The sequence below is a fragment of the Rhinolophus sinicus genome, chromosome X (genome assembly GCF_036562045.2).
Source record: "Rhinolophus sinicus isolate RSC01 chromosome X, ASM3656204v1, whole genome shotgun sequence".
Taxonomy (NCBI): Eukaryota; Metazoa; Chordata; class Mammalia; order Chiroptera; family Rhinolophidae; genus Rhinolophus; species Rhinolophus sinicus.
Genome location: NC_133768.1, coordinates 49471077 through 49498492, shown reverse-complemented (window position 1 = coordinate 49498492; position 27416 = coordinate 49471077). Strand labels below are relative to the sequence as shown.

Here is a 27416-nt window from a genome sequence, read left to right as displayed (position 1 = left end):
CACACACACACACACACTACTTTGAGGTTATCCCTATTATATGTCATCATGTGGTTAACTATTTCTCTAACTTACTGAGGATACCTTTATAATGTTTCATATTTTTAGCATTCCTACTAAACATTATAAGTACACTTAATCATTCTGTTTCATCATCTTCACTGTTGATTGGAAGATATACAGTTGTCTCTTTAGGACACTACAGTTTCTTTAGGGTGTGACCCTGAAATCAATTACCTTCCCATTAATAACAGTATGACTTTGTAGTCATAGCCAGTTACTGATAATGTCGTATTTGATTAAATCAAGTTACCGAATCTCTTACTGTTATTTTAAAAGACCTACTTCACAAATTTTAATACTTAAGGGAATAAGCTGTCCAATATGTGTTTTCTTCATATTTTCTAGTAGCCAACATAACCTTGTATTTTATTTTTCAAGGTATTTGTAAATGTGTTTCTAGTTTCACTTTTTTGTTGGTCTCGTGTAATTAACTACAAAGTTTTTGCCATTTTGTGTCCTTTTTTTCTCCCTAAAGTAAGCTATGGGTATTGCCTTATGTATATACTTTTATTATTTTATTTCGTCAGTACTTAAAAGTATAGTTTAGGATTTTTATATTAAAAAGTGTTGCATGCTCCTGGAGAGATTTTTGTCATAATTTGCTATTTTAGTTGCACTTTTATTAAAAATTCGCAATGTATGAATACTGCAAATTGTTTTGTTTAGGAATAACTTGCCATCTGGAGAAGATAAGGTCACTAAACTTAAGGTGACTATGGTGGCCTGGGATCGCTATGACACCACAGTTATTACTGCAGTGAACAATTTCCTTTTGAAAGTATGGAATTCAATCACAGGGCAACTTCTTCATACTTTGTCTGTAAGTATTCTGTTTTTAGAGCAATTAAAATGGTCAAAAAGGACATTATTCTTGAAGACAGGAAATTTAAAGTCTAATTTACTTTCTATGACTTACGTCCCTTGGAGAAGTAATTATTCGAGGTACCTCTGTTGACATATCTGTAAAATAGTTATGACACATGATATAGTTGCTAAAAGCAGTTAGGAAAACTGCAAGATCCATTCCAGGTCTGGTATTTATTTATCTGTTATGTTATTATAAGGGTATATAAGTTACTTTGTTTTTAACATGAGTTGGGATTTTTGTTGTTGTTACAGTTTTAGGGATAGAGCTAACTTTATTTTGACAAGGGTATCCTGTATATTCTAACTTCATGGATTAGTTTATGTAAGAAATAGAGGTAAGAGGAAGAAGTAGGAAAAAAAAGGTAACTTTCCCTCTTAAAAGGTGTATTTCCATGCAGATGACGTATAATAGAATTATACACTCGAAAACTATATAATCTTATTAACCAGTCACCTCAATAAATTTAAGAAATTTAATAAAATTTAAAAAGTAAATGTATTTGCCATAGTAAAAGGCTACAATATTTGTGGTGTGAAAAGTTGATAGGATTAATAGCAGAAAATCACATGGGTATGGTTGATGTCAGTTTATCATGGTACGGAATAACTTCAGGTTAAATTCAATTACTGATTCATAAGTACTTTAAGGAGAAGGGCCAAGTAATTGCCCTATGATTTACCCAGTAGTAAGTGATAGGGACTAGAAACCAATTATTTTGTTCTCTTTGTAGCATACCATGATTACATCCTCATTTGACTCCTATGTGAGATAATTAGCTAAGGCCTCTGAGTTTTCTAAAGATTTGTTTAATTTGGGGTGGATTTCCAGTTTATCTTTCAGATGTTTCCCAAGTCCTCTTTCCTAAATAAAGCCCTAACACTGTTTAGTGAAGTTTTAGATTCTTCCTTTTATCTGTTAAACCAATAATTACTTCATTCTGGGTTTCCCGGTTCCCTGGTATAAGTTTCTGTTAATATATATGGAAAATCCTCTACTGTTTGCTTGATTCTTTATTAGGAAGTATTTGTCTATGTCAGCACACTCCAATAGAAATATAATGTGAGCCACATATATAATGTTAATGTTTCTAGAAGCCACAATAAAAAAGTAAAGTACAAGAGGTGGAATTAATTTAAATAATATATTTTCTTTAACCTAGTATATCCAAAATAGTAGCACTTCAACATGTAGTTAATATAAAAAACTATTAATGAAATGTTTTACATTCTTTTCTCATACTAAGTCTTTGAAATCTGGTGTGTTTTACACTTACAGAACATCTCAATTTGGACTAGCCACATTTCAAATGCTTAATAGTTACATGTGGCTAGCAGCCACGGTATTAGCACAAGTCTGTATCTCTAAAAGTCACAGTTTCAAAGGCCGTGGTGTAGCTGTTGGTTTTATAAATCCATGTAAAATTCTGTCTTAATAAGTACCTTAATTTAGAGTTCTGTTTAGTGGTATTCTTCCCATGGGCTGACTCATGGGTCATCTGTTTTCAGTGAATTTTACTGATGAAATTTTAGAACAGACTATTTTTAGTCTTTATAACAGTCAAACTTAGTTTTGGTATAGAACTTATATTTTCTGTGTTAACAATTTGTATACCCAATTGTTATACAAATTTGTCTTAGTGGAGTGTAAAGTTCTTCCATTCAGCAAATACTTATTGAGCATCTCCTGTGTGCCAGTCACTGAGTTAAGTGTTAGGAAAAAATGGTAAATTAAGGAAACCCTGTCCTCCTGGAGTTTAAGCCTATTAGAAGAAAAAAGTTAATTAAATAAATGCTAAGAAAGAAAAGTAAAAAATACAATGCAAGTTTCTAATAGGATGACAAAACCTGGTCTGGGAGGGTTCTAGAAAGCTTCCTAAGGAAGTAAAGTTTGGGTTAGGATTTGAAAAATAGGTAGAAATTACCCAGATCTCTGCCTAAATGTCACCTCCTTGACAGGCCTTCCCTGATCAAAGGATCCAGAGTGGCCTCCCAGTCTTTGTCTTTTTACATCACTTTGCTTTATTCTCACCATAGTGTTTATCACTATCTTATATCTTCTTGTTATATTTTATTATTAGTTTATTTTCTCTCAACATGGTAGGGGATCAAAAATATTTGGTAAATTACATATGTGAGGAAGTGGGGAGTTCCTCCCAGGAAGACAGAAAAGCATGTATGAAGGTCTTGAGGTAGAAGGCAGTTGAAAGAAAGCCAATTTTTGGCTGGAGCACAGAAAGTAGAAACAGAGTCATCAAATGGGACTGGAGAAATGGACAGGGTCCAGTCCATTCAGAGTGTTGTAAGATCTACCCTAAGACCAGTAGAAAACCATTAAAGGGTTTAAAAGCCAAGGAATGACGTGAATTATGCTTTTGAAAAATACCTTATAATCCTAGTAACAGAGTAGAGAGAACAGATTGCAATGCAGATAAGTAAGGGTGACTCTGGGTATACTGTAGGAGTCAAGGGTAGGATGGGCCATGATGATAATTTGCATTTGTGTGACAGTGGTGGAAACAGAGGTGTGCTTAATAAATAAAAACAGGGCAGATGATAAATCGTAAGACATTACTGAGCTTGACTAGGTTTTGTTCCCCATGATCCAGTGACTACATCATATCCCAAGGCATATGACCAAAATATAAAGCCCTCTATTTAAAAGCCTCTTTTTCCCATTGTACACGGAAGTAGTTGTGTCATTAGAGTTTAACAAAAAAATTTTATTGTTTACTGGTGAGGAACTTGAGAAAGTATTTATATCAAATTGATTATTCAGCAGGAAATTTTGTTATAACAAAGCAATATTTTTTTTTTTTTTGTAGTCACTAAGAAAAGAATTTTGGTAAACTTTCAGTTGTGACAGTATTTATTGTAATGGGATTTTACCTAGTCATCTTAACTCTTCACATTTTGAGCCAATCTGCTGTTATTTTTTAATAGGCTATATTTTTGTCTGTAACTGTAATATGGCAGGACACTCTATTCCATTTTTTATATAATGATTTGGAATAAAATGCACTTTTTAGGTGCAAAATATATGATCAGTTCTAGAAGCTCCTTAGATGTAATATGCTGATGTGTTCCTAAGTGAAATGCAACTTCAGGGTGTACTATATGCTTTTCTAAGACTTGGAGTCTGTTCTTAATTATGTATTCTCTAACCAGGAGTTAAGTAAAATCAATAATGATCTAAAATCAGGTGTCGGCAAACCTTTTCTTTAAGAGTCCAGATAGTAAATATTTTAGACTTTGCAGGCCACATGTGGTCTTTGTTGCATATTCTTTCTTTTTTTGTTTTTTTTTTTACAACCTTTTGAAAATGAAAAAAAACATTCTTAGCTCACAGGCTATGTGTGCAGAAATGTCTGGAAGCTGGATTTGCTTTGCAAACTCCTCATCTAAGATCTCTATATACTGATATTCACTGATTTATTAGAAGGGAAACATATAAGCAAAGCATTGGTTTTAAAACTTTTTTTCAGCAGCAAACCCATTTTTCAGATAGTATATAAAGTGCAGAACCACTGTACTTTGTTTGAATGTATCATGGGGCCTCCTAAAATACAGTTTGAATACCAGTAATAGAGAGTGCTTGATGAAGGACAATAAAGGTTTGTCTCTTACCACTGTGGCAGAATTGGGTGTTAATAACTGATTCTGTTTGTCACATTTTCTGTGGCCTTCTAAATATCAGAGTCCTAGTAATATGAATTCTGCTTCAGGGACCTGGTTAATGAGCTGTAACTGTTCTGGACTGTATTTTCAACACTTTTTCAGATCTTCTGTCTATTGAATACTTTATGAAGTCAGCACTTAAACATATAAGGAACTCTAACTTAACTATTTATTGTAGTGTCCATGTAGTAAGTGCTATTAAATTGGTGTGCATGAATTAATCTGATCCAGATTGATAGCACACCCTAGAGATCTCTTGACCAAATAAACCAGATACTTGGGGTTGCTTTTCATGTTTAATATTGATTTTTATCACAGGGACATGATGATGAAGTATTTGTTCTGGAAGCACATCCGTTTGATCAAAGGATCATACTTTCAGCGGGCCATGATGGGAACATTTTTATTTGGGACCTTGACCGGGGGACCAAAATTCGGAATTATTTTAACATGGTAAGGAAAATCTGTGCTTAGTTCGTATTAAAACAGACTTCTCTTATGTGGCAACTTCGTAATTAAAGTATACTTAGTGCCAAGAAACCTGTTGTGATCTGTGTTTAAATCGATATAATAGCAGAGAATGACTCAACACCTGAGAGTGCGGCCACTAGAAAATTTTGCCATTCAGGGGTGACCCTGTTATTGTCATGTTAGCATGTTCCAAATTCTGGTCTCCAGCTCTAAACTCTAGAAACTCAAATTTAATAAGCTTTTTGAGCTAACACTAACCAAACTCACATAAAGGTTAATGTTTGAACTATAATCCTAATTTATGAATCAAAGAATTGACTATTTTATCTGCCTCTGGTAAACCCCATATGGCTTAATTAGCAATCAGGAAGTTGTTTGGCAAACGTGGAATTGGAGATATGGATACTCTTAAGATATATTTCATACAAATCCTGGAAAAATCTGGTGAGCTATCTCTTCTCCCAGTAGAATATCCTCCTGTGGTGATGGGACTGCTTGCTTATATCTTCCAAACTTCGTGTCTCTCTCTGAAGAACAGATATAACTGTACATTTCTAAATTGTTGGCCTTTGAGCTCCTTTTTATAGGCTTATACAGATCCAGAGCTTTAATATTACCTGCTGTCTTTTGTTAATAAAATTGATTTGTGTGCTTTAATTTTAGGATGGTTATTTTAAGGTTTAATTGCATCACAATATAAGATGGGAAGATAATATTTTGACTTTGCTGAGGTAGCACTGTTGTCAATGTGGTTGTGTTTAGGTCTTTTTTATTCTCAGTCACTCATTTAGTACTTCTTGAAATATGTTATTGCTAGTAATGTTTGATACCACCCATTGTATTTTGATTCTCCATAATTTATTTCAGAGCTTTGCTATTCCATTAGGGTTCTGGCTACAGAAGCCAGAGTACATTGGAATGTTGGTGCATCACAGAATCCAATATATTAGCAAGCAGAAGCTATTACATACTTATTATTTGAAAATTACCTCTTAAGATGACTTAAAGTGACTCCTCTAAATTTTAGATTGAAGGCCAAGGCCATGGTGCAGTGTTTGATTGTAAATTTTCACCGGATGGAAACCATTTTGCCTGCACAGATTCTCATGGGCATTTGCTGCTTTTTGGTTTTGGATGTAGTAAATACTACGAAAAGGTTAGTACATTTAATTTTTGTTGTAAACTTCAATTTTGGATTGTATCATTTATGCAACCCAAAGTCTTCCAGTTAACAAGGGTTGTCATATATTAATAGATATAAAGTAATAAAATCATCTTTCTTGGTAAAAATTTTCATCACTGCTAGAACATAAGGCATGGCAGTTCATGTCACTATTAAGTTATATATAGGGTGATGTAGATAGAAAAATTCATTAGAAAATCCTTTCGCTTAGAACATATTCTCTATACTACCGTTTAGGTGTAATAGGACAATAACTTTACCAGGTAGTATCTTCTACGTACTAATAATAAATTAGGAATAAACAGCTGGTGATCGAATGTTTATTTTCTTGGCTACTTTACCTACTGTTGATCTTGTTAAAATACTTTAGTAATTAACTTAATTGGTTTCTTATATTTTATTAGCTGTGAATTTGGAATAGATTTTAGAATCTTGGAAGAGAACACAGAATCACCGAGTTCCGCTCAATACTTGTATCACCTTTGAGTGTCTTTATGCAATTGATATTTACCTGCCTCACCATTTATATTATACTCCATCTATCCTTATTTGAATAAAAATAAGCAAGAAAAATAGTTATAAAGGTTTATATGATTTTTGCAACTTAAATAAAAATACCTAGTTTTATTCACTCTCTTGTTGCTTTACTTCTTCCTAGCCTAATTTGAGAAACACAATATAGGGCCATAAAATAGGATTGTAGGGTTTTGTGGAGAAGAGGTAGGATTATGATCAGGTGATTCACTTTTTCCTAGAGGAAACATGACAACAGAGGAATATAAGAGGATGCAAAAGTTGTCTGATTTGAAAACTGCATGTGTTATAGGAATCAAAGTGCTTGTCTATAAATTCCCTGTGCACATTAAATACTGAAAATCTGTCATAAAGATTCCAGATCAGATGTTCTTCCACACGGATTATCGACCTCTTATCCGTGATGCCAACAACTATGTGTTAGATGAACAAACACAACAAGCTCCTCACCTCATGCCTCCCCCATTCTTGGTGGATGTTGATGGAAATCCTCATCCTACAAAATTCCAAAGGCTAGTACCAGGACGGGAACATTGTAAAGATGAACAACTCATACCACAACTGGGATATGTGGCTAATGGTATGTTGTCTCCCAAATGAAATTTAAAGCATTTTGCAAAATGTTATACTTGATGCTGTTCTCTTTATGATATATGCCCCCTGGTAAACTCTGTGGTAGATTATAATATATTTTACCTAATACTTGTATTAATTTTCTCATCTCACCTGGACACAGATAAGTGGATTAGGACAAACCAGCACATGTTCAAGAACAGAATGTGTTGACCTGCTTTCTTAGTGCCCTGAACATACATATGATCCTGCTGTTTATAGTATTGACTTCTAGTAATGATTAAATGTGTTAACTTTAATTTGTCAAGCTTTTACAATTGGTGAAATTCCACTGCTTATTGGTATTTTAACTTGAGAATCCATGGTTACTGGACTCCAGAAGAGGAAATTTCAAAAGCCACCAACTGGGAAGTGGCTATTTACCCGTCTGCATGTTTGAAATGCAAAATATATTGAGTTTTGGAGAGGGGGATTATAAGTGTTTAAATAACACTCAATCTTGGAGTATATTGAAGAAACAGTGATAAGTGTGATACATGATGGGAGGATAGTAGAATAAGACACTAAAATAAGCTATTCTCTATCAAAGCAATGCTTTAGATTGGCATATTTCCCTTATGTATACTTCCTCTTCCCACAACCCCCATCCCCCTGACACACACACACCAGAATACCTTCATATCTTGCAGATTTTCTTCCAGGTGTGAGCTAGTGAGTTACTGATTTGCAAATGGAATTTTATTTTCTTACTAGGGGATTTAGACTTGAACTGACCTTTATAGAGTGAAATGTAAATCCTTTTATGATCTTTCATAAAGATTTGTAAAACAATGAAATGGTGTTATGCATATGTTAACAGTTACTTTGATGATGTCATATTAAACAAGGGGGAAAGCGTGAATATTAAGTAGGAGTTAAAACTAAAAACATCTGAAGAAAAAAATCTGTAACTCATCACACTTGATTTCCTGTAAGACCTGATCACTTGCCTACTCAGTTAGATACCATTTAATCTGACTAGAGGATAAGATAAAAAACAGGTCTAAGATGTAGTTAAGAATGAAAAAAAAATCATAGAAATAAAATTTTTGTTCAGAAGTAATCACTGAATTTCAGTGTATTATAAGAGATACAATATCTGAAAGACCATAGTTTTATTTCTTTCAGAAGGAAATTCTCATGAAAGGAAGATGCAAAACATTTTAGGTATCTGGTTGAACTTGTTTAAACCTTACTCAAATCTCTACTCCCAGCTTTTAGCTTGGAATATTCCATGGAGAGAATTCATTTTTAAATTAATAATTTAATAATTATTCTTTAAGATGAGTAGGCCCTCTTAATAATGTCTAATTTGGGGATACTGAGTAAGTCAAACACACAAGCTGACATACCAAAATTTTTTAAAGTTCGTTTTAAAATATTTTGTTTGGTACGTGTTGGATTTTCATTTTAATTCTGTTTTTTATTATTTGTCCAGAAATGTATATATTAAGCTTATTTGTACTGTCTTTAGGGTATACTAAAATGTAAGTAACTTAGAGGCTTTTTATCTTTGGTGTCATTAAGGTGATGGTGAGGTGGTAGAACAGGTAATTGGGCAACATGCCAATGACCAAGATGAGAGCATTCTTGATGGAATAATCAGGGAGCTACAGAGAGAACAAGATCTGAGACTAATTAACGAAGGAGATGTTCCACATTTTGCAATTAATAGACCATATTCTGCTAATGGTGGTAAGTATGTATATATTTGTAGTAGGGTATGATAAATGTACTTTTATTATTTTGGGGTTGTTTTTGTTTTGATTTGTTTCTGATGATATTAAAATTTTTTAAAATTTATTTTTCAGTTACAGAAAAACAACATTTTTATTAATTTGCAATTGTGATATCAGATATACCACACTGCCATAATCTCATTATCATTTGTGGTTAAAATGACTTAGCATCTTCTAAGAAATACAGATTCTTTATTTTAATACACAATAGTACCCTCCTTATCTGCCTGGGATACGTTCTGAGTTCCCGAGTGGATGCCTGAAACCATGGATACTGCCAAACCTCATATACACTGTGTTTTTTCCTATACGTATATATGATAAAATTTAATTTATAAATTAGGCACAGTAAGAGATTAATAACAATAACTAATAATAGAATGGAACAATTATAACAATATACTGTAATAAAACTTACATAAATGTGGTCTCTCTCTCGCTTTCTGATAACTGATCTAATAAACACAACAGCTTCTAAGTGAGTAACTGGTGGGGAGTATATACAGCATGGATACACTAGACAAAGCAATGATTCATGTCCCAGGGGAACAGAGTGGTATGGTTCAAGATTTCATCATGCTACTCAGAATGGCACACAATTCAAAACTTATGAATTGTTAATTTCTGGAATTTTCCATTTAATATTTTCAGACCGTGGTTGACCATGGGTAACTGGAACCACAGATAAGAGAGAATTACTACTATACTAGATTTCTTTGGATACATTTGAAATGCCGTTTAGTCAGAGGGATCCCATTTAGTTCTATTTGCAATATTCATTTATTTTTTAGTTTTTCCTGATGCTTATTTTAACAGTTGAATGTTTCAGTTTCCATTTTTGTTTTATTTGAAAATACAATGAAAATAAATTAACAGGGCCCTTTGAGAGGATTAGAAAGAAAAGTAAAATTTTTATTACTTTTTCCCCCCTTTCATTGCTTATCAATTTAGAAAATGAAATTTTGATAGTTAATTTTTTTTGGTTTACACTTTTTCTCTTACTATTTTTGAAACCAAATCCGTTTTTTTTTAAGATTCCACATATAAATGAAACTATGCAGTATTTGTCTTTCTCTGACTTATTTCACTTAGTGTAATACACTCTAGATCCATCCATGTTGTCACACATGGCAAGATTTCTTTCTTTTTTACAGTTGTGTAATATTCTATTACATGTGTACACCACATCTTTTTTATCCATTCATCTATCAGCGGACACCTAGGTTGCTTCAATGTTTTGGCTATTGTGAATAATGCTGCAGTGAACATAGGGGTGCACATATCTTTTCAAATTATTTTCATATTCTTTGGATAAATACCCAGAAGTGGAATTGCTGGGTCCACTTTTAGTTTTTTGAGGAATCTCCATACTGCCTTCCATAGTGGCTGTACCAGTTTGCAGTCCCACCAATAGTTCATAGAGATTCCCTTTTCTCTACATCCTGGCCAACACATTATTTGTTGACTTTTTAATAATAGCCATTCTGATTAGTGTGAAGTGGTGTCTCACTGTGATTTTGATTTGCATTTCCCTGATGATTAGTGATGTTGAGCATCTTTTCATATGTCTGTTGGCCATCTGTGTATCTTCTTTGGACAAGTGTCTTGTCATGTCATTTTGCTCATTTTTCAATCAGATTTTTTGTTTGTTATTGAACTGTAAGAGTTTCTTATATATTTTACATATCAACCCCTTCTTGGATACATCACTGGTGAATATCTTCTCCCATTCAGTATGTTGTCTTTTTGTTTTGTTGATAGTTTCTTTTGCTGTGCAGAAACTTTAGTTTTATGTAGTCCCATTTGTTTATTTTTGCTTTTGTTTTCCTTGCTCAAGCACACATATCCAAAAAGATATTACTCAGACTAATGTCAAATAGTTTACTCCCTATGTTTTCTTCTAAAATAACAAAATAGACAGCCAAAACAAAACAAAACTAGACTCACAGAAACAGAGTCCAAAGGGATTATTACCAGAATGGAGGGGTGGGCAAAAAAGGGAAGGAATTTAGTCAATAATATTATGCTATGTTTACACAGTGACAGGTGATTCCTAAAATTAGTGGGGTGATCACATTGTAAGGTATAAAAATGTCAAATCAGGTGACAATATTGTACACCTGAAACTAACATAACAATATAAGATTGTATACCAACTATACTTCAATAAAAATAAGTTTAAAAAAGAATCATTTTGGTGGTCTAAATAAAGCTAGAACTTTGATGAAAAAGGTGCTTTCTGAGCTAGTACTAATAAACATTTGTGAATGTACCAAATCAGGTTAAATATGCTTTTTTTGTATTTGCTGAGCATTTAGTAGGTGACAGAAGTGAAAGTGCTTTGAAAAACACTGAAAGAGCTATAGAAACTTTAAGCATTTATTGAGTACCTGCTTTATTCATAACACTATAAAAACCATAAATGGGGTACAGAAAATGTAGAACAAAGGTATAACAATATTGTCTAGCAGTACTATCTTTGAATCTCCTATTTTACTTAAAGCTTAGATATGGAAAAGTTTGGTGCCTTTGCTCAGAAAGTGGTATGTTTTTTTGTTTGTTTTAGCTCTGAGAAGTCCAAATATGGACCTATCTTCTCCAAATATTGGGCTCCGACGTAGTGGTCAAATTGAAGGTGTCCGACAAATTCATAACAATGCTCTTAGGAGCCAGATGGCCACTGAACGAGATCTCATGGCATGGAGCAGAAGAGTGGTGGTCAATGAACTCAATCATGGGGTTAGTAGGTGAGTCAATAAGGTAACAGCCATAAGAAAATTGAGAGCTTCATAAAAAGCTAATAACTAAGGTGTTTTTTTTTAATCCAGCTAATTTGTGCTTTAGTTTTTACACCTTATTTCAGTTAGTTCATTCTATAACAACTATTTATTGAATGTCTTCAACTTGCTTACCTTTGTATTAAATAGTTTGAGGAATATTGGAAAATTAAAATCGTGATCTCTGTCTTCCATGGGTTTATCATCTTAAGTTAGAAGATAAGAATACAAATACTATTAAGTAAAAATATGAAGCCATATGTGAATAAATATGCCAGTGATATATGAATCCAAAATTCAACAGTGGTTCTGATATTTGAGCAGTTTGGGAGTGCAATATAGATAATAGTAGACTCCAGTGCTTAGGGTATATTTGTAAATGTCGTTTAAGTAAAATTCCTTGTAGGATGAAAGGATTTCGTTAGGATGAATTTCAAACTTAGAATCCCTATCTTTATTTGTAGACGCTAACATCTGCTTTAACATCAACTCCAGATAGTCCACAGCAACTGGAAATAGATTTTAAAAAGAGAAAAGGACATTGACGGAGAACACATAAAATCCATTTTAATCATGTTATCTCCCTAACCAAGGTTTTACCAGCTCAGCCAACAAGTAGCAAAATTAATTTGGTTTCACCTTTTCTTTCTTCAGCAGTAATAAAAATAAATAAAAGGAGACATAACTAATTTGTGAACTGAATGCTACCCTCTGGCAATAGAGCAATTTGAAGTAATTTTTTGGTCAAAATGCTAAAACTAGACTTGAAAGCAGGGACTCAAATAGATACTTGTATGACAGTGTTCACTGCGTCATTTATTCACAGTAGCCGAACAGTAGAAGCAACTCAAATGTCTGTCAACAGATGAATGGATAAACAAAATGTAATATTATATATACAGTGGAATATTGTTCAGCCATAAAAAGGAATGAAGTTCCGATACCTGCTACAACATGAATAATACCACAAAACATGCTAATTAAAATAAATTACACACAAAAGGACAAATGCAATATGATTCCACTTATATGAAATATCAAGAATAGGCAAATTCAGAGACAGGAAGTAGATTAGAGGTTAACAGGTCCTGGTGGAAGGAGAAATAGAAAGTTACTGCTTAATGGTTACACAGTTTATGTTTAGAGTGATGAAAATATTTTTAAAATAGTGATGGTTGCACAACATTGTAAATCTCATTAACACCACTGAATTGTATACCCCAAAATGGTTAAAATGGCAAATTTTACATTTAAAAGTATTTGTGTTATCAGATTAAGCTATCGGCTTGCTTTTTGATTTTGTTACTTTGACTTTTGATTTGTTATTAGGATTCAGGAAGAATGTAGAACTGCGAAAGGTGACATAGAAATCAGTCTCTATACAGTTGAAAAGAAGAAAAAGCCATCTTATGCTACCCAAAGGGTGAGTTTAATTTGGAATACCCTATTTGCAAATGTTTGCAGATACCAGGTTTCTGAAAGGTCACTATTATGTATTAAGGGACTATTTAGATAAGTGTTTGCATATAGGGAACCCGTTTCACTAATAAGAGTGTAAAACAAATGCTCAGGCCAGAGGTTGGCAAACTACTGCCCATGGGCTATATCTGCTCTATTGCCTATTCCTATTAATAAAGTTTTATTGGAATCCATGCACACTTATTCATTTACATATTGTCTATGGCTGCTTTCACACTCTACAGAGTCGAGTATTTGTAACAGAGATCATATGACCTCCAAAGCCAAAAATATTTACACTCTGGGCCTTTACAGAAAAAGTTTGCTGACACAAACCCTAGGCACACTCCTGGCCTACCTAATCATACAGGGGCAAAATCTGATCTATACATTGGGAAGATGCATATTCCCAGTATAAATTGCTAAGCAGGGAGTAAGATTCCTATACTCCACTAGGAACATGGTAAGCCCCTTACTAGTACTCTGAGGTAGAAAAACTGGTGGCATAAGAAAGTTCAGTTCTGACCCTGGATCTAACTATAACTCCTAAAGAGTGTGATAACTTGGAAAGTCTACAATGGTTTTAATTGTATTAAAAAAAACATAGGTAGTGGACACTGAATTTTAAATATTTTTTTTTCAGTATTGATAACTACAGTTTTAGGTAATTATCATATGAATATCTCCAAATAGTCTTGGGTCATTTTGATGCCCAATTTCTTTTTTTAATTAGTTTCAGGTGTACAAAACAACCTACTAGTTATTAGGTTGGTGCAAAAGTAATTGCGATTTTTGCAATTGTTTTTAAACTTTTAAACCACAATTACTTTTGCACTAACCTAATAGACATTTACACCCCTCACAAAGTGATAACCTCTCCAGTCTGCTACCCCTCTGACATCGTATGTAGCTGTTACAATACCATTGACTGTATTCCTTATGCTGTACTTTATATCCTGTGACTATATATGTGTGTGTGTGTGTGTGTGTGTGTGTGTGTGTGTGTGTGTGTGTGTGTGTGTGTATAATTGTAGTTGACATTCAGTATTATTGTACTTAAGCTTCAGGTGTATAGCACGGTGGTCAGGCATGAAGTGATCCTTCATGACACAGTCTATGAAGTGATCCCCCTGATATTCTTAATTTTTGTTGAGATTTCATTAGCTTGTTTGATGTTCTTTGGTAAGGTCATTTTCTTAGAGATTCTGAATGACTCAGATTCGTGATTTATATTCTTTTTTCTTGCTAAGCTGATTTATTAAATATCAGACTTGTCTGAGACTAATAAATAGGGTAGTTGGGTCTATAAAACATTTTTATTTATAGAAAGTGAGAAACATTTACATGTAAGATAAGAAACTGGTCATAGAGACTGATTTATAAGACATTTAAACTTGTGTACTTACTCCTGATGACATATTGGAGTTGTTGCTCTGACTTGGTATATCAGTAATAATATTTTATATTTGTAATGGTTAGAATAAAATCATTTTCACTTTACATTTTAGTTGTTAAAAATTAAATATTTATTTTGACCTTACTAAATGTAGTTTTTTATAGAGTTAAAGAAGCTCAATTAGATTAAAAATTATATGTACATAGATGTGACATAGATATCTTCATCCTGTAATAAATTGTGAATCATATGTGTATGTGTAATTCTTAGTTTGTGTAAATTCTGATTCGGCAAATTCTTGCAGCCCAGACTTGCAGGACTGTTCTTAATTTGTTTACATAGTTTTCAAAATAGGAAAGTAATCAATATTAATGAAAGGTGAGTTAAATATATATAAATCTGGTTATATCTTGTGTTTTTTTCTTGGGAATTTATTCTTATCTCTTAACCTCCACCCCGACCCCACCCTTGCTCAATTGATTTGCTTTATATATGGCCATTTATGTATGTTCACTGAGCCTTTGATTTTTTAAAGCTTGTTTTCTTGCTATTTTACAGAATGATTATCAGCCTAGCTGTGGACGGTCTTTACGAAGGACGCAACGTAAGCGTCAGCATACTTACCAAACACGGTCTAACATAGAGCATAATTCACAAGCACCATGTCAAAATTCACATGCACAGGAAGACTCAGACAGCTCCTCAGAGGTTAGATATCTGATATGATTTACTCAACGTAACTTTTTTGTTTCCCAGTTTAGTATCATTACATTGGGTTTACTTTTAAGGTCACTTCTTTAATAGAAAATTATTTTAATGATTTTCTTACGAGAGGATAATTAATTAATAAGGCATTTAATAGGCACATTTGAGGATTATTGAATTCCTTTAGCTATCTTTTCTGATTTGTTCCTAAGATATTATCTTGGTTCAGGGTATCAAACATGCCAGCCAAGGTTTGGCTTTGGGACAGTGAGAAGAAGGTGAGAGGAAATCTGCCTAGAAATGAAAAGAAGTGGAATATAAACAGGGATAACTAGTTATACAGTCCCAAAACTGATTGACTGTCATCAGCACAATACGCACGTTTTCTGTTGTTGTTGTTGACTTTAGCAGTCATGGAGATTACTGAGTGATGATTTTTCTCAGACCTACCTTTTTCATGGTAATGGAATAAAGAGAGAATGTAGCAGGTATTTCTTCATGTTCTTCTTCAGTCCTTTCCTTTTATTCTCTTAACAACTGTAGTTGGTTAGTAAATAATGAAGGTTTAATTATACATTGACAATGTGTGGTACCCCATTTTTCTCCCACTATTCACAGTTTTTTCACTCTTACTAATGATGTCCCTACTATCCCCCACCAATGAAAATCTTGATCTGAAAAGAATAATCACATTGTTAGGAATTGATGTTTACCTTTTTAATGAAATAATGTTGTTATGCTTATGTTTTAAGGAAGAATCCTAATCTTAATAAATATTTATACTTAAGTGAGTTTTCTAAACTGGAAATTGTGTACACAAGGGTTATCCATTCATTCCACTTTGGTATGTTAGAAATTTTACGTAATAAAAAGATATTAATTTTCTATGGAGAGTAATTATATGAACTTGGTGAAGGTATATATTCTTTTTAAAAACTGTTTTAACATATAAGAGGGTTATGTTTGGGAGTCTTTAAGGAGTCTATTCATTCTTTGAAATAATGAAAGATGTCTCATATCAATAAGATAAATACAAAAATATTAATAACCATATATCTCAATTGCTGGCTCTGTGTTTCAGGAAGATGAAACAGTTGGCACAAGTGATGCTTCTGTAGAGGATCCTGTTATTGAATGGCAAAGTGAAAGTTCCTCCAGGTAGTTAATAGTTTTGATTTGGTCAAAATTATTTGACAGTTTGAATACGTAATTATGTTCTTGTAGGAATTTGGTAAGGCCAAAGTTAAAATAGTATTTTATAGTGGAAAGAGAACTGAATTGGAAGCCTAGAGACCTGCTGTTTTATCTTGGCTCTGGCAGTATCTTTTAGGGCATGTCAGTGTGGGCTTTAGTTCCCTCAGCTATAAAATAAGATCTTTTGGAAATCCAAGATTCTGCATCTTGGCAGGCTATATGTATTTATTTCCGTTTTATAACTACGTTTAACCTTCTCCAGTGAAAAGGAGCATTTTTATTTAAAGAAGCTTTTGTGATTTATACAGGAATTTTGAATTGTAAATTCTGTTATGGGAAACTAAGATTTATACTTTAGAAACATTTCACTAAAATCACTTAGGTGATGATCAAAATTCTATATTGATATTTTTTTCTCTTCAGTTAGGACATAATCGATCCATGTCGTTTATAATGCTTTTTGATTATAAAATGCTCATCTTCCAATTCTGAGGCAAAACTGTTTTTTTCTAAACGTTCTTATTCATAATTTTGATTTATTTACAGTGATTCATCAAGTGAATATTCTGATTGGACAGCAGATGCTGGAATAAATTTGCAACCTCCAAAAAGACAAACCAGACAGGCAACACGGAAAATATGCAGCAGCTCTGAGGAGGAGAATTTGAAGTCACTAGAAGAAAGGCAAAAGAAACCTAAACAGACTAGAAAGAAGGTTTGTAAGTTTAGAGGGTGTTTTTGTTGTATTTTTTTGTTTTTGCCTTTGATACTTGAGTATTAAATAGTAATAGTTGACTTTTCTCTAAAAATAACATTCCATCTGAGAAACTAAGTGAAATTGTTTAAAATGTAAAGAAACTTTGAAATTTTTCTATTCTCGAAAGTAGAGCCTAGACCATCTTATTATTTTCATTGTTATTAAATTAAAATGTGTTCACAATTGTTTGTTAAAATGTAGTAGAGTTTTAAATAATAAGCCACTATAGTATAAAAGTATTGTCATGTCACCAGTCATAATTTTCTATACATTTTTGACTTGTAAAATGGAAGGGTATGATAAATGCTGTAGGGCTCTTCTTCCATTTTTTTATATAGTTTTATTTGACTCCAATGATGGTTTCTTTTTCTCACTATAATTTCATTTAGGTGAAGTAAAGACTTAATCCATGTAGTTCTTTGAATATTAATTTAAAAAATTATTATGTATGCATTCTGTAGCCTGTTGCTTTAGTGGACAGAATTAGCTTTTTGATTGTCACCATTTTGTTGGCAAAAAGTTACTGTGTTACTTGTATTTGAATTCATGTGGTATTCTAGGGACATAAAGAGTAAAATATGTAATTTTAGGTAGTATATAGTGCCATATTTTCTGTCAGCCAAAATTGAGCAACATGTTAAGAACTCACTTGATTATTTTACTAATGCAAGTTGTACATAATTGGTAAAGGAAAATGTTTAAAATTTGTATATTTTAGGTTTTATTATAATCTAATGTTATTAACATTCTCTAGTACCTGTTATTTTGATACTACTGTTCATATATTTATTGTTTATATATTTTTGAACTATATTTTAGAAAGGAGGACTGGTTTCTATGGCAGGTGAGCCCAACGAAGAATGGTTTGCCCCTCAGTGGATCTTGGATACTATTCCACGACGTTCCCCATTTGTCCCACAAATGGGAGATGAGGTAATTGTTACATGTTATAACCCCTTTCTGTTAGAACCTCAAGAGCACTCACTTTATTAGCTTTAGGGCATTTAGATTCTCAATTCTATTATAGTTATATGTACACATAATTATAGCTGCTCTGCTCAATTATGTAGTTCTTGTAGACAGTGACTGAATCTTATTAATCTTTGCATCCTTTGTTGGGCCTGGCTCAGAGTCTTCAGTATGGCAGATGCTCTGTGAACATTGAGATAAACTGATTGACATGTAAAGTCCTGAAAATATTTGCCTTTATTTTTATCTTAATTGCCATGTAGTACAATTAAGTGGTATTTTTAGTTCTAACTCAAGTCCTAATATTGTTTTTTTTTTGTTGTTTTTTTTAAAGAAGCCCATGCTCAACCCAATAGAAACTATGCTAGTGGTTAATTACCCCTTTCAGTAATTAGGGGAATGTCATTTCATAAACAAGGCCTTCTTACCAAGCCTATGCTTGAATAACATAGCCATATTTATGATTGGTCAGTCAAAAATTGATTTAAATTCTATCTGGTGAAAAAATTTTGTTTTTCGTTTTCTTATGAAAATTATGGTAACATTGTAATATTTGAGCTCCAGTTGGCTTGTATAGTATCTGATATACTGACTAATCTTTTTTGAGTGATTGAATGCTTACACACAGTTTTCAATTTAAGACTAACAGTGGGAATGTAATGCTGTCATTGTAATAAAAAAAGGAACAAAACCTTGCATATGGTTCTAAAAGTCTTGGGACCAATAAAAATTTCACCAAACCTTTCTATAGTAGCTTGTTATAGATAATCTTGTACCAGAGATAGCTATCTAGTTGCTTTATGAATAAGCTATTACTTGCTGATTATCTTTTGATATTATTAAAATGTTTTTTTTTCCATAAGTTTGTCTTATAAACATTAGGCTTTTGAGCAACACTTTTTTGAGTGGTAATTTTAGTAGAACATGCTCTGATGAATGCTGTATTAAAAAAAAGTAAGAAGCTTTTTTGGGGGCGTATTCAAAATCATGGTTTCTTGTATTTATTGCCCACTTTTATGGAGATTTAAGAGGGATAATTTAAGAGAGATGTTTAATCTTAGATGAATTTATAGGGGAAGTTAAGGATCTGTATACGCTATGATATGAACTAATAAGACTGCTCTCTGTTGGGTACAGGGATAAATACATAATAAAGGGTATCTGAATAACATGATTGCTATTAACTTTTTTTTTTACCCCTACAATTGTGTTTACATACTAATATTTAAGTCTTTAATTTTCTAGTTGTATTTTTAGCTGTTAGAACTCCTGACTTAGACATTGTTGATTGGTAGAGTGTGTCAGTATAGTTTTGAAACCTCATAGTATGTTATTTTTCATGTTGCTTTCTTCTATTTATCTATCTCTACCACCTCTTTAAAGTTATTGTGGGAAATAAACTTATTTTTTCATGAATCAGAATATGGTAGTGAATGCTGTCTTAAGGAGGTGAAGGGTCTTACCAAGCACTTGGATTCATTTTCCTTCCATACAATGCCAGTTCTGATGTTAGGGAGAAAATTTTTAATTTGTTTTAAAATTATTTAGTAGTCTCTGATTAGAAGTATATATAATGTATAGGCTGACTATTGAAATGTTAATTGGGGAAGGGGGGTTATCATTTTGTAAGGGGTATAAATGTCTAACTATTATCGTCTTGTATACCTGAAACTAAAAAAAAAAGTTAATATCTGAATATCACTTACAATTTGAAATATAGAACTTTAAAATATGATACAAAATATGAATACATATTAAAAATTAATACTTTAAAATAAAGTTGGGTTTTTGTGTACATTTGTCATTAATCTCTGTTTCTCCAGAAATGTATGAAGCTCCTAGGGGGAAAAGGACTGCATGTGCAGTGTTTATATTCTACAGTACTTAGTCCCGGACTACTTAAGCATGAGTACTGAAGGAACATTATTTGACGGCAACAAGTACCTTATAGTAATTTTTCAAAATTACAATTATGTATGTTTGTTGTAAATGGAAGAGGACATTTGTAGGAATATATATTGGGATGTACAGAGTTGTTAAATAGGACACTGCTGTTTAATAGCTCATGTTTTTTTGTTTTAGCTTATCTATTTTAGGCAAGGGCATGAAGCTTATGTGCGGGCTGTAAGGAAATCAAAAATATACAGTGTTAATTTACAAAAACAGCCATGGAATAAAATGGATCTCAGGGTAAGTTTGCTAAATTCATAAGCTATGCAATTGAAGTAGCTAGGGAATTAAGTTACTTGCCCATAGGCTTTTTCTCAGTTTCATTCATATCTCACTGTTGATGATGTGTTGATGTACCATACATGATGTGTTGATGTACCGTACATATTCTTGTACAGCTGAGTGTTGTGGGTCATGTTTTATGTTTGCCAAAATTTGTATGCCACCTATTGTCTTGATTATTTAACCAAATTTCTTTCAAGCTTCAGGTCCTATAGTGTATATACACTTAAACAAAGTAGTAGTTCCCTGGTGTGGATAGTCTCCTCAAAAGCTTTGTACATTCTGGAGGCTCTATAAACTGACCACATGTGTGGACTGCAAACACCCTCATGGTTCTGGTGGTTTTGGGATATAACGAATATCATAAATCCAAAGAAGCTCAGAAATTTGTGGTGCTTTATGGATAATTTTTTGATACGGTAACCTATGCAGCTACATTGTATTGAGTAAAATAGATACACACACACACACACACACACATTTAGAGAAGGATTTTCTACCTGTAACTATACATACATTCATTCATTCATACATATGTACTTACATAAATACAGACATAGGGATACATACACAATCATTTCTACATACATTTACATATATTTCTTGACTAAACGAGACTAAAGGACTAATTTTACAGTGGTTTTCAGGTAAATGAAGGGTTATCGTGTGATGCTTAGCAGGAAGGATACAATAGACAATGTGTGTATTTACTGAAATAAAGATTCAGACACTTGTAAAAAATTATATTAAGGTTGTAAGATGCTAAAGTGTCTTATCAAGTAAGTTTTACATATTCCTCTCCTGGGAGACAGGAATGCTACCATCTATTCTGAATCAGATGAAAGTTGAGTTGTTTTGTTTTGTTTTAGGGTCAGGGGAATGACTAAAACATGATTCCTTATTTTAAATTATAACCATGTGGTTCTAGCAAATTATAGGAGGCATCATATGTGTGGTACAAAACCTGAGCTTCAAAATAAGACTTGAATTTCATTCCCAGCTCTGCTATATACAAGTGTAGAACTATAACCAAATCACTGTACCCACCAGACTTAGTTTTGTCATCAGTTAAGAATGACTAATAATCTATAAGGGTGGTATTGTAAAATAATATTTTAGGCATTCAGAAATGTAAGTCATTTCCCCAAACATCCATGTACATGCCTACCTGCATATACTTACATACTGTATTTCTGCTAGAGGAGTGCTTCTTAACCAGGCAGAGCATCATAGTACCCTGGGGAGTTTAAAAAAAACACATAAAAATATGGCTGAGTTATACCCGAGACCTACTGAATTCTATAAGAGTAGGGTTTAGGAACATGAAATTTAAAAAGTTTCCCAAGGAGATTCTGTTGCTTATCCTTGGTTTCGAGCCATTCAATAAATTACAACCTGTTATTTAGGGTCAACAGGCATGCCTTTGTCTTGTTCCTTTGTTGCTTTCAGTTTTATGTCCCACATATGAGTGAAGTCATATGGTTCTTGACTTTTTCTGTCTGACTTGTTTCGCTCCACATAATCTCAAGATCCATCCATTTTGATGCAAATGGCACTATTTCATCTTTTCTTATGGCAGAGTAGTATTCCATTGTGTATATATGCCACATCTCCTTTCTTTTTTAAGAGATGGATCTTGAGATTATTATGCTAAGCAAAATAAGTCAGACAGAAAAAGTCGAGAACCATGTGATTTCACCGATATGTGGTATATAAAACTGAAAACAACAAAGCAACAAGACCACATCTTCTTTATCCAATTATCTGTCAAAGGACACTTTGAAACATAAACTCATAGACACAGACAACAGTTTAGTGTTTACCACATACGCACAGATGGTAGAAGAGGATAAAGGGGGTAACGTATATGGTGATGGAAAGAGAACTGACTCTGGGGGGGGTGAGCACATAATGCAATATATAGATGATGTGTCACAGAATTGTACACTTGAAACCTATGTGATTTTACTAACCATTGTCACCCCAATAAATTTTAATAAGAAAAAAACAACAGCCATGCATTATTACCTTTAACACTTAGTGGAGTACCTAGTATTTGGTGGGTATTCAGGTAATCTTTAAATTGTTCAAATAATGAAATCTGTAACTATTAGGCAGTTATTTATATTGAAAGTAATAGTTTATTTGTTTTCTCATAGGAACAAGAGTTTGTTAAGATTGTAGGAATCAAATATGAGATTGGACCACCTACTCTCTGCTGCTTGAAGCTTGCATTTTTGGACCCCATTTCAGGCAAAATGACTGGAGAGTCTTTTTCCATTAAGTGAGAAGCTGTGTGTGTGTGTGTGTGTGTGTGTGTGTGTGTGTGTGCGCGCGCGCATTAATCCCTATTGTGTATTTTGCAGTGTACAAGACTTGATGGGAAAGAAAGCACTACAGCCCTATAGGCTTTAGAGTTTTAAAGACCAAGATTTAATGTTTAATTCTTGGTTTGTTTCTTTTAATTATATGTACATACATACATATATAGGTATAGCTCTACGAGTAAGTTACTTCTCTCAATTTATGCCTTCATCTGTAAAATTGAAATGTTAATATGCTTCTCAGGATCATTGTGAGGAATAAAAGAAAAACCTATATAAGTACCTAACAGTATGCTTGAAACATGCTAGTTGCTTTTATTTCTGTTAATATTAATAATAATAGGAATAGTCAATGGCACATTTCTTAAAGTGAGTTTGAAATCTGGGGAGATGAAATAACATCAATTCATGCTTTTATTAAAAAGTCCTTAATAAAAAAATACCTTATATTAAACTTGAAGAACCTTCATTGATGTCTTTATATCACTGAAGTTGTAGCAGCAGTTAGGCAGGGTGGATACTCCCAAACAAATCAAAACAATTGGAGTTTAATTTAAAGGCATTTATAGGGACCTTGAGATTTATACCATTTTGCTTAATGTCTCCACATTAAACATATCCCTAGATAGTAGGTAAGTAAGTAACAGATATACTATTATATCTGTATATTGATTCATATGTACTTTGTTTTCTGTACAGGTATCATGACATGCCAGATGTCATTGACTTCCTTGTGCTACATCAGTTTTATAATGAAGCCAAAGAAAGGAACTGGCAGATTGGTAAGTATAGAATTCACAATAACAATATATTAAGTTTTATGTGGAGTAACTTTTTAAAATCTGATTTAACAGAAAGAAACTAGTTTAACATATAGCTGGAAAAAGCTGTTAGTCAAATTAGAAAAATTAAATTAAAATTTTCTTTTCAGTTATCTTGAGGTGATTTTATGCACATTGTGTGTGTGTGTCATATAACTTCTAAATCTTCTACGAGTATCTACTCTGTTAGAATACAAATCTATTAAAAGGAAATTTATCAAATGTCAGTTGTCCTAAAATAGAGTACTTAACACTTGGGCTCATAAAACAGACCATTACTGATTGTGGTTTTCTCTCTCTCTGTCTCTCTCTCTGTCTGTCTCTCTGTCTCTCTCTCTCTTTCTCTCTACCTCTATTTCTTTCTATTCCTACCCCTCCTTTCTTGCTCTCTGCCCCTCTCCCCCTTTCCTTCTTTCTCCATTTCCCTCTTTCCCCCTCTTCCCCTCTCTCCATTCCTCCCTTCCCCCTCATTAGCTATTTGATCTTGGGCAAGTTTTTAACCTCTGTACCTCACTTCCATTATCTTTAAAATGGGAATCACATGAGATCACACCTATAAGGATGATGTGAGCTGTAAATGAGTTAATATATAGAAAGCACTTAAAATGATATCTGACACAGAGTAAACACTATGTAAATGTTTACTATTAATACTTTTAAATTCTCCTTTCTTATGTGGAAGAAACATTTTGTCCACAATCGTTTGGTTTTGTAATCTTTAGCCATTTAGAAACAAAACTAGTATGAAGAGGTTTTTAAAGGCATAAAGCTGAAAGCAAAAAAGATAAACAACTGTAGTAACATACATACAGTGTAAGAAGGAGTATGCATAATGATGATTTGAAGTAATTGATAAAAGTTAAATTATATGTGCTAGCATTTATTTTAAAAGACATGGACATATGCAGTTTATTTCAGAAAGATTACTAGTACCTGGAAATCAAAATCCTTGAAGAGGGTGAAATGTAAAATTTACTTATCTGGAAAACTCAGATTAAAACCGCTAACAACACTAGTTACAATGCTACTTCTGTGTTCAAGAAAAAGTAGCAATTTAGTGTGGGAACAGAGCTATTATTCTCAAGAGCACCCTTTTAAGAATTTCTAAAAACATTATAGGTGATAGATTCCGCAGTATAATAGATGACGCCTGGTGGTTTGGGACTGTGGAGAGTCAGCAGCCTTTTCAACCAGAATATCCTGATAGTTCTTTCCAGTGTTACAGTGTTCAGTAAGTACAGTTATGGTTTTTTATGCCTGATATAATACTGTAGTACTATGGACTTCTATAAACCCTACCAGGGATAATGCTTTTTTTTTTTATCTGACTTAGTCTACTCTTACAAGACCTACACCTGTAAGGAAGTAATCATAGTGTACCTATAAGGAAGGATTTTGATGATAAACTTTTTGTTCCAATATGCTAAAACAGGTAAATGTTCCTCCTAAAACAAAGCAGGAACTGAAGACTTAACTTCTACCTCCTTTATGCCTAAGTATTCTCTTAAGTATTTCTATTTTAGACAATAGTTATGACTGATATTTCATGAAGAAGACTGAAATTAAATCAGTGTTTAAAGTAATTGTTACAGCTGGAATATAGCAATGAATAATAGTATCTAGTCTTTTATTTAATGGTGTGAATTTTAGGCAGAGGTGACTGCAGTATATTTGGATGTGATATTTGTCTACAACATTTACTTTAGTTTTTCATGAAATCCCAGAGTTATAATATTCCTAATTAATGAAGCTTTCTGGTCAAGAGTGATAGAAGAAATGTTTATTCTGTGAATACTGACTTATTGTCTCCATATTGCAGTTCAAAAGGGAATAATAAAAATTTGAAGATGTTATAATACTTAAGTTGTTAGGATAAACTAGATTATCTCACAGAAATAAGTGATGTATTAAATCGACTTTTTTAACCTGAAAGGAATTTCCCAAAGAGATCTTTTTATTCTACACCCTGGCTTAATACTGAATATATTCTTGATTAAAATAAAATTAAAACAATCCAAGTAAAAAAGAGTAAACTTACTGCTCTCTAAGGTTCATATTGGTAGAAGGTGTTTTGTCTATTAGAGGTTTATTATTACATTTATGTAAACAAAGTTGTACTTTAAGGGAAATTGTATTGCCCTTTTCCAAATTTCATCCCCAAGAAGTTATGTAAATTATGCTAGTATATCAAAGTAAGTGTCATGTGAATTTGATTTGTATCTTGTTATTTTTTAATAGCTGGGACAATAATGAGAGAGAAAAGATGAGCCCCTGGGATATGGAGCCAATTCCAGAAGGAAGTAAATATGCTTTTTTTTTTTTTTTTTTTTTTTTTTTTTAAATATGCTTTTAAAAATGAATTATAATTCTTCTAAAAGGAAAAAGACAATAGCATGATATTGGAAACTAATTATTTCTGGTTTTGCATCTTATACATAGCTGCCTTTCCAGATGAAGTTGGTGCTGGTGTTCCTGTGTCACAGGAGGAACTGACTGCTTTGTTGTACAAACCCCAGGAAGGAGAATGGGGAGCTCATTCCAGAGATGAGGAATGTGAACGGGTTATTGAGGGCATCAACCACCTTCTTTCCCTCGGTACAGTAAATGTGAAAGAATACTAGAAGGATGGACAGGAACAAGGAAAACCAGCAAAATTTTAAGTTCTACAAAAGGAAATGCATTTTTTTTTCACTGTACACTTTTAACTCAAGAGGCACAGTGATTCTAGATTTAGTATTAATGTTTCTGTATGCGTAGTTAAAGTAATGACTAAAACTTTCTCAGTTCTCTAGTGGTTTATAATAGTGAAGGTCGGTAGAAGGTGTCTTTTACTTTCTTGAGTGAGTCATTTTGGCTCTCTAGCTATTCCTTGAGCCTGACTTTGGATGGGTTCTTTGGTAAAGACAATGAGTGAGTAATGTATTTTACTCATGTAATTAGTTGTATTTTCTGAAGTATATCACTTGAGACGTTTGGTGTTTATCCAGAAAAGACATAAATTTGAAGTTGAACACAGTTCTTCTTAAATGTCTCGTTTTACCTCATTTGGACCACTGGATCATGCATAATTCATAGATATTATATCCAGTATTAGCCTAATAATTGCATAATTGAATCATCATCATTTAAGAAATGTAGTATATTGCCATTCCTTCTTGTTTATGAGTTTTGTTTGTTAACATGAAACATTAATGTTTTTTGTAATTACCTTTTTTTTTTTTTTGGTAATACTGTAGATTTTGCCAGTCCTTTTGCTGTTCCAGTAGATCTCAGTGCCTATCCCTTGTATTGTACTGTAGTTGCTTATCCAACTGACCTCAACACCATCAGGCAGAGACTTGAAAATCGCTTTTACAGGTCTGTTTAGTTTCATCATTTACTATAAAGTTTATAATTTTATGTCTTTTGATTTCCTTTTTGCATAATGATACACTGAGATCTTTCTTTTCATAGTGTAAAATAATCATTCAAAGGACCCACTCCACATTTTCTTCTAAAAATTTAGAACACTAATTTCCCTTTATTCATTAGATTATCATGTCTTCCAGGGTAAGAAGAGGCATGGAATAAAGTACAGAGAGAAAGTCATGACTAGTACAAATCACATGTGACAGAAAAACTAAAATTTAAAATTTTAGT

The 27416-nt window shown here is 32.9% G+C and overlaps 1 protein-coding gene across 2 annotated transcripts in view; it reads left to right on the top strand.

Annotated features, from left to right (window-relative positions):
• BRWD3 (bromodomain and WD repeat domain containing 3) overlaps window positions 1-27416 on the top strand; it is a 103395-nt gene that overhangs the window by 55789 nt on the left and 20190 nt on the right. For both annotated transcript variants that reach the window (XM_074324122.1, XM_019717548.2), the window contains exons 14-31: window positions 730-883; window positions 4924-5058; window positions 6104-6232; window positions 7148-7373; window positions 8933-9100; window positions 11711-11891; window positions 13251-13344; window positions 15334-15483; window positions 16562-16638; window positions 17221-17389; window positions 18251-18364; window positions 20483-20590; window positions 22792-22916; window positions 23656-23738; window positions 24897-25008; window positions 26016-26077; window positions 26217-26372; window positions 27014-27134. In XM_074324122.1, coding sequence (XP_074180223.1) covers window positions 730-883; window positions 4924-5058; window positions 6104-6232; window positions 7148-7373; window positions 8933-9100; window positions 11711-11891; window positions 13251-13344; window positions 15334-15483; window positions 16562-16638; window positions 17221-17389; window positions 18251-18364; window positions 20483-20590; window positions 22792-22916; window positions 23656-23738; window positions 24897-25008; window positions 26016-26077; window positions 26217-26372; window positions 27014-27134 — 2364 coding nt within the window. The remainder of the gene's footprint in view (window positions 1-729; window positions 884-4923; window positions 5059-6103; window positions 6233-7147; window positions 7374-8932; window positions 9101-11710; window positions 11892-13250; window positions 13345-15333; window positions 15484-16561; window positions 16639-17220; window positions 17390-18250; window positions 18365-20482; window positions 20591-22791; window positions 22917-23655; window positions 23739-24896; window positions 25009-26015; window positions 26078-26216; window positions 26373-27013; window positions 27135-27416) is intronic.